The 14710-nt window shown below is 43.6% G+C and overlaps 1 protein-coding gene across 2 annotated transcripts in view; it reads right to left on the bottom strand.

Annotated features, from left to right (window-relative positions):
• PRDM6 (PR/SET domain 6) overlaps nucleotides 1-14710 on the bottom strand; it is a 104758-nt gene that overhangs the window by 15393 nt on the left and 74655 nt on the right. For both annotated transcript variants that reach the window (XM_037165540.2, XM_053665271.1), the window contains 2 exons: nucleotides 13625-13749; nucleotides 2010-2352 (listed from right to left, as the gene is read on the bottom strand). In XM_037165540.2, coding sequence (XP_037021435.2) covers nucleotides 2010-2352; nucleotides 13625-13749 — 468 coding nt within the window. The remainder of the gene's footprint in view (nucleotides 1-2009; nucleotides 2353-13624; nucleotides 13750-14710) is intronic.

The following is a 14710-nucleotide window of genomic DNA, read 5'->3' as shown; positions in this document are numbered from 1 at the left end:
GGACTTGGACATCTGAGAAGCGCATTGGCGTCTAGCACGGGACAGGAGTCTCATGCCACTTGGATTCTTGCCAAGAACTCTACACTAGCTTGGAACAAGCATGGATGTAACAGAACCTCATGCAAGTGTATCTTGTGCACAGAAGTTTCCTAATTTGTCACATACTTCCCTGACAGTCTATATAGATCTGTTACAAGTTAGGACACTATTGTAATACACATATGGTTTTCTAAGTATGACTGAGGTCAGTCCAATCAGTCTGTTTTGGTATCTTCCTCTTTGTCACGATGTATTTCCATGGCTTCATGTGACGTTCAGCGTGGAATTATAACAGACTAAAAGCTAAGCTTTGAAATCCAGAAACTTCCAACTATCATTTCATTGTACCTTGCCTGTTCAGTTATTCTGACAACAAATCTGTGCAAATAACAAATCTATCCATTTGAACTCACTCAATTTAAAAAGTAAGTTTAAAATAACATGATTTAGTGCATCTTGTTACTACTAAACTACTAAAATGCTTTGCAAACTTTGGATAAATATATCTTGTGGCTATATATATATATATATATATATATATATATAGTATATATATATATACTTCCTTTGCAAGGAAGGCAAACTTTCAGGGAAAAAAATCCTTTCTGTGTGAAGAAGATATCTTCAGAACGTCCGTGCCCCCTCTAAGGCCAGCAGTACTAATTTCCACCGGGGGTGGGGGGGGCAGGGGCTCTCCTATTGAAAGTAAAAGATTGTAAAGACACAGCTGCCTTAACAGTTCTAAAGCAAATGTTCACACATTCATTAGTTACAGCAATGCTCCTCCATGGCACAAATACAAACATGTACACGGGTAAGTGTGCACATGGACCCTAAAATGGGTTATTATCATTTTAGGCAACATTCATCCACACCCTGTCTACCACACCCTGACTCTCCCTGCTGGGCTTCCTAGAATACCATCATAGCCTGCAGAGCTGGGGGGTGGGGGGACATTATAAAGGCAAGGAGAACCAAGTGGCTTAAGCTAAATCCAGTGGCCAAATTAAGAAAAAATTCAGGTCTTGCTTCCTACTCTCTTTTCCTGCTTCCCCAAAGTATTTCCTGCTTTTATATTCAAAGTGCATTTTTCAATTCTATTCTTAGATATTTGGGGTTTAATCAAATTTTCATACACTGTGAAGAAGAGATAAAACACAACCCTTTCTTTCTGAATTAATTTGATTTTTGTCTTTGGCGCTCCCAGCCATCAAGACTGTCCAATAAACCAGTTTTGATTCATAAATAATAGTTCCATTATATCTACTATGCCACTCGTCAGAGTACCTGAAATTTTAATTCACTTGTTCAGCTGAATTTCATCCTCTCAGTTCACGGCCATAAAATTCTTTATTGACAAACTTTCAAACCAACTTTGACTCTGAGGTATCTAGTCAACATTTTTCTTCTGTGTGGATATTAGTTTATTGAATAAGTGGCATCTGTTTTCCTCCACATCACTGGCAGAGGAGGTATTTCCTTTTGACAGCTTTGCAGGATTTATGGGTTTGCATGCTCTGAAGAAAAATAGTACTAAGCAAAAAATTCCAATTCATTACCTCTTAGTACTTAATTAAGTTCATAGCGCGGCACACCGGAGGTGAACCCTGAAATGACTGTGACAGCAGCAGAGCAGCCAGCTATATTATCTTCGGAAGACAGAGAGGGTTCTAATTATCCTGACCTCGTTTTCCCATCTATGATATTCACAACTGCTCCTTCTACTTTGCTCCCCGTTAGGCTTGGGAAGAAAGGAACTGTTAGGAAAGCAAGAGCAGAGCCGTCTGGATAACCACTGTTCGTGCAGCCCTTCTAAACAATAAAGGCATGCCTCTGACCTTCCAGAATGCAGACACCTCTGATCACCGGGTGCGCTGCAGCGGGTGGCTGGAGGTGGTGGAACCTGTCGGGAAGGCAAGCAGCGGATCTCACTAAGCAAACACACCACGAGCAGGAAGAGGCGGGGTTACCTGTCGGGGTTCTGTGTGCACACGTGCATCTGTAACAGGATCCTCTGCGTGAAAGTCTTAAAGCACTGCCCGCATTTCCAAAGATGCCAGTCACTGAACTCCGAGTGCAGCTGGCTTGTGGACGTGGGGCTTGCAAGGACTCGCTGGTTTTTCACGCTGATCTGGTTGTATCCCGATTCCAGGGGCCCAGATTTATCCAAGAGAGAGAAGTTCCTGCTGCACGGAGTCTGTGGGAAAACGACGGAGCGCTGCTGAGTGGCTGGGGAGAGTTTGCTGCTCTTGCTGAAGGGCTGCAGGGCGTCCTGTCTACACATGGCTTCCATTACCGTGGAGGGGACATTTACTGGGAGAACAACAGAGTTTCAGAAGATCAGTTTTATTGGCCCTTAAAATAAACACAATAACATGCACATTAAAATTCTTTCTTATAAATCAACATTTTGAAACTTTGTTTTCCTGGACTCAGAATTAACCTAATAGCAGACAATTTGACTTGAGGGGGAAGCACTGTTATTACAACTTACAACTACTATATGCTCGGGATTGTTCATATGTGGCCTTGGCCCTCACGGAGTTTGCTTATGACCTGAGACATCAGGACTCCGTAAGGAGGCTGCACCCTGCACCCTGGGTTTGGAAGGAGTTCAAATGGGAGGCACAGCAAGAGAGAGGAAGAGAACATGGGCTGCCCAGGGAGGGTGGCTTTGAGCAGTGTAGGGAAGGTAGATTCAGGCCTTCCACCAGCCCTTGCCAACACAGGACAGGTATTCAAGAAAAACCGGCTGAAAAGATGAAGGAAACTAAAGAAGACATCTGGAGACAGAACTCTGGCACTGTGGCGAGAGTGAGAGAGACGGGCCAGCCGAGCAGGGCCGTGGGTTCTCAACACTGTGGGAATAAGGCAGGGGGTGGGGAGGGCAAGACCTTGAAGGACCTTTAAAGTCCAAAGGAATAAATAAACAAAAGACTTCGGGCCTAGCAAAAGGATGCAGACTATTTCTGAGCAGAAATAGCAAGAAAAAAAATGAATGTTCAGGGAAGGCTTGAGTGAGGCATGATTTAGACAGGGTGCCATGGATAAAGTCAGAATGGTAGGCAAGGAGCTAAGGTGCTCAGAACTTGGGCTTTGCAATCAGAAAGACCTAGGTTCAAATCCTGACTTTGCCTTTTATTAACCAGATGACCAAGTTAGTTAGTCTCTCTGTGCCTTACTTTCCCCATCTGTAAAATGAAGACAGGGGTAGTAACGATTCTAAAAGTAACAGCTGGGTGGTGTTTTGGTTGCAGTGGCCTAGATTTTAACTCCACTGTTTACAAGCTGTGTAAATAACTCCACTGTTTACAAGCTGTGTAAACAGCTATACTGTGCCCATAGTTATGGGCAAGTATAGAAGGCTGACATCTACTTTTAGTCCTTGGTAAAATGTAAAACAGTCACCCAAAGGCTGAGTGAGCCAATGCTAGGTCACATTTAGTAGATGTCACGATTACAACTCAGTAAATGTTGAGCTTTGTGAGCCCTGGCTCCCTAGACTCCCTCTTATGAGGTTCAAACGAGATGATGAAAACATTCTTCACAGGGCCTACCATTCACAAGAGCCAAATCTCACTGTTATAAAGGAAAAGAGATGAGAATGGAGACGAGCATAAACTGGTGTGGTGGCAGGAGGAGGGAGGGAAAACCAGAAGACAGGGAGGGAAACCCAATATACTTGAAATTTGTTTTTCTTTTTTTACATTGTTATTATGTTAATAACACATATCGTGTATTCACTGATCAACCCACAGGTTCAGAAGTGATTAGAACCTAATATGTTTAAAACTATTATTCTTATTTTTATAGTACCTACTGTGCCGATAAATGTGTTTATTGGTTATTTCAGGCATCGAAAAGATTAAAGACCTTAGGGTGGTCAAGAGAAGAAAATTAGAGACCAAAAAATTTAAAAACATTGATTGGCAAAGAGATTTGTGATGGGTGGGAAGTAACCCATGGCTGTTGGCCATTAGTTCAAGGCCACATGGAAGGAAACACATGAACTGCAGGCTCTTATCCTTTTAGCCATGGACAGCAGCTGAGGTTCCTATGCAGCATGGAAACTCAACACAGTCAACTAGAAGAGAGAATGGTAGAGGTCCATGCCTGCAAGGAGGCTCTGTCCTGAGTGGACAAGGAGATACCAAGTGTGGGGACATACAGGGGGCGATATGCTGCCACTAAGGACTCTTCAACTCAGAGCATCCTGTCAATCCTATGGAACCAGACAAGCCCAACAAAAGAAACAGCTCAGTCTAGAATACTCTGTTGGCATGTTCCACCCCATCCTGAGAAGAAAAATAAATCAAGAGACTCAGAGGCCTAAAAAGAGCCTAGAGTTTTCCTGTTGGTAGTGCTTGACCCTGACTGCACCTGAAACTCATAAGGGAGATTTTTTAGAAATTAAATCAGGCCCTGATCAGGTGGCTCATTTGGTTGGCGCTTCATCCCATGCACCAAAAGTCGCAGTTCAATCCCAGGTCAGGGCACATACCCGAGTTGTGGGTTCAATCCACAGTCAGGGTGTGAAGGGGAGGCAACCAATGAATATTTCTCTCACATCGATGTTTCTTACTCTTTCTCCCTCCCTCTTCCTCTTTCTCTCTGAAATGAATGAATATGTTCTCAGATGAGGACTAAAAAAATTTAATCACTTGGTAGATTCTAGACATCTTCATTTCTTTAAAGTTCCCCAAGCGCTTCTAATGTATAATTGGGGTTGAGTATCAGTGACATAATCCTACTCTCTCTTATTATTATAAACAAAAACAGCTTAAGCCTAAGAAGATTCAGTTACTTGCAAAGGGTCACACATTCAGTTAAGGGCACACACTGCTGAGCTAGAAGCTTTAGCTTTTTGACTCCCAGAGAATCTTTTCTGACCACACTCATATATTGTCTCAGCTCACCGGGTGTATTTCAAACAGAAAAAGGACATTTTACAGCTAGTACATCTCACATGAACATATATATCTCACATGAACATATATACTACAGACATATAAATACATATATACTTATACACATACATATATACAGGTTTATGTACATGTACGTATGCATTGTTATATATAAATATTTATGTATAATTTCAATTTCTGGAGAAAAGTATAGAATGAAGAAGAAATTTGTCCACGCATTATACACTTTTAAAAAAATCTTTGGTTGCACACAGACTGTTTACTCATTGAAAGATAAGGAAAATGTCTTAATATATTTTGGCACTTTTTAATAAAAAAAAAAGAAGATAGGATTGTCAGAGATCAGGGTGGAACTCATCTTGTTTAGCCCATTCATAACTAATCCGGAACAGACAAAGCGCAGGGAAACCCACAAATCGCGAGTTTTCGGGCAACACTAAGCTCGTGCAGACGGGGAAATGCCGCACTAGCAGGAAGGCAGGCACGGGGGGGGGGGGGGGGGGGGGGGGGAGACTGTGGAATGAAGATGTCATCAACATGCATGAGAGCAGGAAATCCGGCCTGAAGCTCCACTGTGGGGAAGAGGGTTAGGATGCTTCTGGGGGAAATAATACTCTAAGTGTAGATTATAAGTTCTGGCATCTCGCTTATGCTCCTGGAAAGTGACCTAATAAGTTAATTTTCAAAAACTGTTATGGCCACAAACCCTTTATATTAAAGAATCTGTGGGCCAATGAATTTTTGCTGGATTTAATGATCAATGTCAAAATGGTAATAAAGAAAAACTGAGGCCAGTTCTTATAACAATCTAAGATATATGGGATCTGAGTTAGTGGTAGTAACAGCAGTATTTAGGCAGTAAGAGTTGGAATGGTGGGAATGAAATTATTTTCTGTCTCATTACTTCTTCTCTGGGACACCCCAATACTAATGTAATTTTTTTTATGATACTGGTAGCAATGCCTGCACTCTGTATTCTACTCTGGCATGATCCTTTACTGTAGTTGTGAATAAATTCAATCCTACTGAATAGAATGAGCATACAATTTACAGAGAAGAAAAAGTACGGAGAGGAATAAGTAATTGTTTTGCTCTCTAAACTGTCCTGCAGAGCCCCAGTACACTTCCACGGAACTCCAGAGGTCTATAAAGTATAATTTTTTAAAGCAGGACCTAAAGAATGCAAACGATTATTCTTTCTAAATACCAGCCTGATTTATGACAATGATCAAAAGCATTAACAAAATGCAGGGAATTATCAGAAAGAAAATAGGAGATGAATTCAGAAAACGCTATCTCATCCCAGATCAAGACAGTCCAGGTAACTCAAAGGCCCAGAGACGACGAACCGAAATGATCAAAAAGATGAAGTAGTTTCTACCTGAAGACATACTGGGCTAGTAAAATCTCTTCAGTCTACAAAACAAAGATTAAGGGAAGAGGGCAAACTCTTAAAGCCCTAGAAGATATAGTAAGGATGAACATAAACTCATTAAATCCTGGAAAAGTAACACTCGGAAGGGCAAACTCAGGATCTATAAAATGAAGTTCTGCGTTACTCCCCGGTCCACTCATTCCACCCACAAGCAGCGTCTGAGCGCCCCTTACACGCCTGCCGCTGTGTGCGGTGCTGCAGCTACGGAGGGAGCGAGGGAGCCACAGCCCCTGTCCTTGCACCACTTCGACTCCATGAGAGAGACGGCAATAAACAACAGTTTTTACAAATCAGTATTTACTCGGTTTTAGCAACTCTAAAATTCCATTAATGGCAAGTCGTATCACTAAATGTAAGTCACCATTCATTGTAAGATATCTTCCAGGCTCAGAAGGTGTAACATATAGAAAATATCTGAATTTTAGATTGACAACCCAACAGTTGATACAAGTGCTAAATGTGCCACGAGAGAGAAGGGGTGCCAGGGAAACACGTATCCATGATGGCTAAACGTGGGCGTGAGGGATGGCTTCCCTCAGGCAGTGGCCTTGACTGTGAGTCCTGAAAGGTACCCAGGGCAGACAGGGGTGTGAAAAGAGGAAAAGGCAATGCAAGGAGAGGAAACACTGGCAGCTATGCCGCAGAGTCTTTGTGTTGTTCTTCAGGCACTCAGAGCTCTGAAGAAACTGAGAGAGTTTCTGTGGTCAGAGAAAGAAGGGGAGAGGGGCTGCGGCTGGGGCTGGAAAAGAAGGCAGCGCCGCCGCCATTGCCTGTGGGAGCTGGGCAGGCAACAGAAATAAGGGACGGAGACAAGCCCGTGAAACGGAGGATGCTGGGGTCTGCAGCAACCCGAACAGGGCACGGCCAGCTGAATGATATGTGGTTCCAACGTTGTCAAACATTATGTGAGCCTTGCAAAATATTTCTGAAGACTGTATGTGGCCCAAAGGCTATCACATTAAAGAACCGGAAATTTATTATGAGAGTAATCGCAAGCCAGAAAAAGAATTTACGTTGGGGTGTGAGGAGAGTCAGATTTATGTTTTCAATGTAGCATCACTCTATGTATTGTTAAATGAAAAAGCAAGGTGCAAAACAATGCATGTAGTGCGCTGCTATTTGTATAAAGTGGGGAGGAGACCGAGTGAGAGCCAGAGAAAGGACGGGGGAATATGCTTGGTGCTTAAATGGGCAAAAAAAAAATTTCTGAAGGACATCTAAGAATCTGTAAGATGATTACCTCTTGAAAGGAAAATTATGTAAGTCCATAGTCCTTTCCGGGCTTTGACCTATGGAACCAAACTACCTATTAACAAAACGAGTGATTAAGCTGAAACAACAAAGTTAGCAAATCAATGAAATTTCACTTGGCTGCTGTGATACTAAAGGAGAAAAAAATGTGCCATTCAGGAGGCTACTGCAGTGGTCCAGGCCGAAGCTCATGGCGATGCTGACAAGGCTTGTAGCAGCCAAAGTGGGAAAAAAATGCATTTAAGAATATACACCCAGTAGGACTTGATCACTGATTGGATAGAAGGGTGACGAAGAGCAAGGTGTCACGGTTTCTAGAAACCATTTGGTGAGAGTTACTGAACTGGGGGAGAGGCTGGTGGTGGGAGTGTGCAGAATGGTTTCAGTTTTACATGTTTGCCACGGCTGTGAGACATGCAAGGGAAGATGTGCAGACAGACAGATAGGAGTCTGGGGCTCAGTGGAGAGGCCTGGACTGGAACTATAATCCAGAGAGTGCCCCTTTTAAGTCAGGTTCCTTGGGAAGCCGACTCTGAAATGGACATTAGGAGTTTTGTGTGTAGGAGGGTTTGCTGGGGCCCTCCTGAATCAACGCCTGCTGGGGAGTGAGGCAAAAGGATCAGTTGAGAAAGGAGATTGACAGGTCTGGGGCTGAGAAGGCCCTTCAGAGTTGCCCTGCTTTGGGACAAGGGAACCAGTCCGCAACACCAACTACACTGACCATCAGTAGACATAGGCTCCAAGGGAAGGAAGAGAGCATAAGTAAGTTAAAGAGGCTCTTAAACTAAAGGTAATTTCTGGAAACAAACTCACCTAAGAGCTGTCAACCCCTACACTACCAGGAACTTGGGGAGTGAGGGCCTCAGCCCTGTGCCAAGGTTGAGACCTGGGCAGCACAATGCAGCACCCAGAGGTCAAATCTGCAGTGTGCCTGTGCCTTTGTCCTTTCTGTGAATGCATTATCAGCGCGTGATCTTCTGCTGGAGTCCCACACAGATCCAGAGATGCCTCAGTGGGTGAGTTCTCCTTTGCTTCTTTTAGGATCTTACAGGTTTCTCCACTGCTGCACCAATTTCTATATTAGTTCCTTGGCCCAGAGTTTCCATACCTGGTAGGTAGAACAAAACCAAGCCCACACCATTCCATAGAGAGAGCTGCTTTATAGAGTGTAATATTCTGTTTTCACCCAATGGCTCAAGCAAGACAGTTCCTATTTGAGGTTAGCATTTTCCTAGTCCTCATTCCCAGACAAAAATGTAACTCCAATTCCTGGATTCATGTGAGGAGTCCACTCCCAGCATCCCCCTGTATACAGGGGCCTGGAACCCTGCCTGCTGCCACTGCGCTGACCCTCAGCCTCACAGCCTAGCCCCAGCTCAGGCTTCACTACTGCTACGGCCATTGCACCTGGCACGGTGCGGTGTGCTGCATTGTAGTTGTGGGCTTCCGTGCCTTCTCCTAGGCCGAGTTCCTCGAGGACAGGGCCTGTGTGTCTGTGCCCCATCGCAATGCTTCCCGCAGAGCCCTGCAGGCAGATGTTCTTGTTGGAACATGTATGTAATCTCGACGTTCATGGATATAAGGCTTAAGTAGGGCCTTCTTCACCCCTCGCTGAGTTTTTCATTAATGAATGGATAACGAGGGTGGAGAGCACTACACAGAGGTGCCCCTTTTTCCTTTCTGCTCTTTAAAATCAAAAGAACAAGCCAGGCCTCCCGGAGGCAGAGGTCACTCGCACGCAGCAACTCCTGTGCGGCCCTCAAGTTTCATATTCTGCCACCTCAGCTTCACAGGCCAAGGCAGAACACGCAGCAGGAAGACTCCCAGGTTTTTAAAAAACATTTCCTTCGAAATGAATATGAATACACCATAGTCTTTACACTCTGCAGGAGCTCATCCCCCACTGTAGCTTTGGGGAGCCTGCTCCTTCTTGGGGATACAATCTGTTGACAAGGGGAACCTTCTGGCTCTTCCGAAAGGCCCCCAGTGGATGGAGTGGCTCCCTCTTTGGAGCTCTATTACATTCAAAATGATGGCCTTTTAAAAGAAAATAGGCATTCAGGAATTGGTTCCAGAACCCAAATGCCTGTGTGAAACGCTGCCTTCTCTTTGAGGCCAGGCAGCTTCCAATGGCTGGTCCGGGCAGGGCGGGCAGGGCGTGTGCCCGGAGGCTCCACGGCCACTGCCAGAGGGGGGTGGTCACTGCAGTGAACCCACTGCACACACTCAATAGGAAATACGTACTTTTGATGTTGAAAGAACCATGGGGAGAAAATGATATTTTTATAAGTGAAAGTGTTTAATAAGTAAAATCATTCACTAAGTAAAATATTCTCTGAGTAAAATCATGTTTTCCTTTAATGTCTTTGGCCAAGTATCAATTTCATCAATAACAAAAAAAATCTGGCTGAAATCCCCCAATATTTAATGGCCATAAGATTCTCAATATTTATGCAGTGAGCATTTATTAATTGTTTACTGTGTGCACTGAACCTTAAGGAGGCTCTGTGGAGGCATTTTGTCCAGTAAATCTTTGATCTCAAGAAGCATTTTTTTAAGGTTCCTAATTTATTTTGTGGCTAGCTCAGGAGGATAAAAAATGTCTTAGAATTGCTAATCCAGTGGAGATGATTTAAATTACTCAGGCCTGTGGAAGGTTTTCTGTTAAATTATCTGTCCGTGCCCTTTCACACATTTGTGCTGTTAAATCACAGAGTATTTTCTCAGTACAAAATCAGGGATCCTCATTAGAAGCATCCCCAGGTCTCTCAGCGAATCACATGGAATGAGAATCCATCTTCGAGTTAGAGTCAAAGTCATATATCTATCTCCCCCACACTATCTGATGCAGCTTTCTGCTGCTTTCTTGGGTGGCCAGTCACATGACAGATTTATGACTTTGAGACAGGAACTGAAATAAAATTCCTATAATACCCTTAGAGAGAAGGCGGATTGTCACTGTTGAGCATTTTAGTCCGTAACTTAATTCTTTTAAACTTCCCTCCACCCTCAGTTAGCACTATGAACTCAACCCCAAAGAGCTGCTTAGTTTACCTATTGAATCCACAATACTTCGAGATGCTGTGGCTTTGTGAATTTTCTTCCAAGGATTTCAGGCGCTAAATGATATAACATATACCCTGGTAGAGTTCATTCAATACTCTAATCAGCTACACTTCATGTGGGTTGGACTCTAGGAGCAGGACTGAAAAGCAAAGCATACGGTGTATCCAGAAAGTGCACCTTCTGATGGCATTCTGGCCCTGAATTTGAAGGCCAGACAGTACATCCTTAGACATCTATTTTCAGGTGGCTGTGAACAGCACACAGGAATCCCCCAGCCCAACCCCTACATCCCTGTCCCCCTGTAACAGTTCCATGAAGCAGAATGTTTTAGATGTGGGACTTCCACCCCAAACGTCCATATCGACGGTGACAGCTGCCTTCCCTGAGTTGTCATTTCATGGCAGTTTCCCTTTCTGACTCATAACTCAGTGAACGGCCATTCCATCCTTCCAGTTGCTCAGACCAAAGCTGTGGCGATATCTTTGACTCCTTTCCCTGTAACTCAGCATCCAGTGTGTCAGTGAGTGCTGTGGACTTTGCTTAGAAAATATATCCAGAATCCAACCACTTCTCACCACCTCTAGCACATCTACACTGGTCCAAACTATCATCATCTCTCTTCTGGATTCCTGCAAGAGCCTCTACTTGAATTCCCTGCTCCACCTTCACCCCTAAGTGTCTCTGCTCAGGAGCCAGAGCCTTCCTGCCACCACTTTAGCCAAATCACATCACTCTTCTGCTCAAAACTCAGCACTAGCCCCCTTGCACCCAGCCCTCACAGAGTAAAATACAGGGTCCTGACAGCAGTCTCCCCGCCCCAATATTTAAGTTGACATCTTCCCATCTCACCCACTCCCACACACCTGTGCCAGCCTCTGTGATGCCTTTGCAGAGTCACGAACATTCCTTTCTTGGGGTCTTTGAACTTCTGTGCAGCCTGACTGGACATTCTTCTCCCAAACAACTTTCATCTCTTTACGTCTTATCCCAAAGGTCACATATCTAGCAGCCACTACCCTGATCACTCTCTAAAACTGTGATTCCCCACTCCTGGCATGCCTCATCTCTTCTCTGTTTCATTATCTCTCCCACACTTACCACCACCTGACAAACTATTTATTTACTCATGTATTTGTTGATAACCTGTCTCCCTCCACAGGACGGTAAGCACCATGAAGCCAAAATTCTTGTCTAGTTTGTTCTCAGCTGTATTTGTAGCACCTAACAAAAACACTGGCATGTAGTAGGTGTTCAATGTATATCTAAGCAATGAATAAATAAATGAGTGAATGAATGGCTTGTTGGACTATGTGCTATGTACTTTAGAACCCTAGGTTTTACCATGTTTATTCCCTGATAATCCTCAGCACACACACCATAATAACATCTTCAGAGTTTGTAGCAGCTTTTAGTGAAAGACCTCCAGCATCCTTTTGGATTGAGCTCTGTATTTCAGAAAGTGAGCTTATGTCGAGGTTCTATGGGCAGACAGGCCCATGTCAGTAGATTGGGTGGGTGGGGGGAGGGGCTGATAGTGCAATGCTTTTCGTCTGTGGGCCTAGAGCTAGTTTTAGAGAAGCTAGGGCATGGAGCCATTCCGGGAAGAGAGAGCACACGGGCCTCCATGTCCACATCCGCCTCCATCACCAGCTGCACACTCATGTCCAACACCGAGCGTTTCTCCTTCTCCAACAGACACTCCCTCAAACAGGAGTATCGCCGCAGGAAAGAAACTTTCCGATGGAAACTTGGGAAGTCAGAGGAATGTGCAGTATGTCCAGAGATTTGTGTTTTGACTTGAGATTGGTTTTGGGTTAAAGTAGAAAAGGAAAGTTGATAGTAATACGTCTTTTGAGGATTCTATTTTTCACAAAGAAAATAAAAGCAATGTGAAAATAAATACCTGATCATCAGCATTTTGTTCAGTAGGAATATGAACATTTTTATTGGAGTTTGTGTGTGTGAGAAAGTTAAGTAGTGAAGGATAAAATAACGTAAAACTTTTTTTTTTTCAAAATAAGGTTCCTTAAATAGATCTGTTCCCTCGGCTTCCTTTTCTGTCACATAATCCCAAATGATCAGTTCACAGATTAGTCAACTTTGTGACAAGAAAAAACCAGCACCATTGAAACCAGTGTCTCTCACTGAAGCACATCAGAATTACCTAATTCTCTTCCAAATACGGAAAATCACCTACAAATACTCTCCAAAGAACTGATAGAACAAAAGTATAAAGTTTAAGTAAAAATTGCTGCAAGTTTGCATTTGCCTAGATGTTAGATTATTTTTTAGAAGACACCGGCTGCTGTGATATGAGAGATAGATTAAAATTACAGGGTTCATTTAGGCTAAGAAGTTTAGAGAGACACAAGTTCCTCAGTGACATGTCTACCATTTTTACTACGGTTTCTCGTGACAGTGACTACTTGGGAGGAAGCACGGCCTGTGGACTGGAGGGGTCGCTCCCCATGAAAGGGCACTGTTTTCTCACCCTCTCACTTCTGCTTGTGCTATGACTGCAGTGCAACTGCACAGCCCTTTAGAGCAGAAGTTGTATCTTACGCTGCCCTGGCATCCTTGTAAGATGGCAAGTGTGGAACCAGACACGCAACAGGCACTCGGTAAACACCAGCTGCCTTAACATTGCTGCTGGCGGTTATTTGAAACTCTGATAGGGGTTTTGGCACTGTAAACAGGCGAGGAAGGATTGTCCTGTACAAGTCAAGATGCCCTGTGAAAGAGTGAAGGACATACAGGGAAAAGAAAATGAGGGGACAGACTGGAGCACATTTGTGTTAGATGGCAGAGTGAACGCATTTCAGGAGTTTCAAACAACACGCTTAAAAAAGTTAGCTTTACAATAGGGCTTTTGAGATGTAAATGCAGAGCTAAAATAAATTCTTACAGTTTTCATCCTGGGCAATGCATTGTAAGGGGATCCCAAAGAAAGACGTATAGCTGTCATTGTACCACACCAGGAGCTCGGTGCCCCTGGGAATATCTATACAGGCTCGGTAGAATATATTCGACCTATTCAAAACAAAAGAAAACCCAGCTTAGTAATATGTAGGACTCACGTGCCCCCATCCACATTTTTATTGCCCCCCAAAGTTCTGCCCAGCTCTGCCTAAACAGTTCCTGTTTGTAACAAAATCGACGCCCACCTTATCGTTCCCAGAAACCAGTTAGAGCCTGTGACCCAGCAGGATAAAGAGTTCACAGTTTATTTCCACGGTGTCCCTTCCTAGTGTGTCTCAGCTGCAGAGACAGGTGTTTGGCCCAGGAGACAGCAGAAAGGAAGAGTCCATTAAAAAAAAAATCCCACCTCACACCGATGAGAACACTCTCCCTCTTGGCAAAATGCAGACATTGATGCCTCATCCTTGTATATAAATTAATACTATTGATTTCTTCTTTGAAGGAAAAGCATTATGTACCTTCTTGCAACTTGGCGTTGGGAGTTCTCAAATTTGTAATGAAATTAAAGAGCTCTGTGATATAAGTATTGAGAAAAATAAAAATAAAAATAAAAATCTTCCCCATTGTCTTCCTTCTAAAGTTTGGTACAGGACAAGGGAAAACCCCTCATGTGAAACGGGTGGCAATTCGATAAATACGAGAGGAGCACTTGACTCTGGTTAAAAGATTACACTCTGCAGTGGTAGAGTGAACGTACCAAGAAATAAGCCTTCTTTAATAACAGCTTTGATACCGTAAAGAAAAATCTACAGATTAAAAAAAAAATGAGACCTCGACTGGTTTTCTCAATGAAGCATTGCTGCAAATATTAGCCTCAAGTTCAAGATAAAAGTGTTTAGGGTTGGTGGGCCTTACATTCCGCCTTTCTGGGAGGAACTGGCTGTAGCAAGGCAATTTGTTCCTCGTACACTGCAGACAAGGAGGCGAATCCCTCACCACATTTTTCATGGCAGTGAGATATGCACTTGTCAACAGATTCTGTCACCACAAAGTGGCTCTTGGCAATAGGATC

The sequence above is a fragment of the Artibeus jamaicensis genome, unplaced genomic scaffold, assembly GCF_021234435.1.
Source record: "Artibeus jamaicensis isolate MK-2021 breed Jamaican fruit bat unplaced genomic scaffold, CSHL_Jam_final contig_402, whole genome shotgun sequence".
Taxonomy (NCBI): domain Eukaryota; kingdom Metazoa; phylum Chordata; class Mammalia; order Chiroptera; family Phyllostomidae; genus Artibeus; species Artibeus jamaicensis.
The sequence above is the reverse complement of the archived record's forward strand: the minus strand, read 5'-3'. Positions and strand labels throughout refer to the sequence as shown.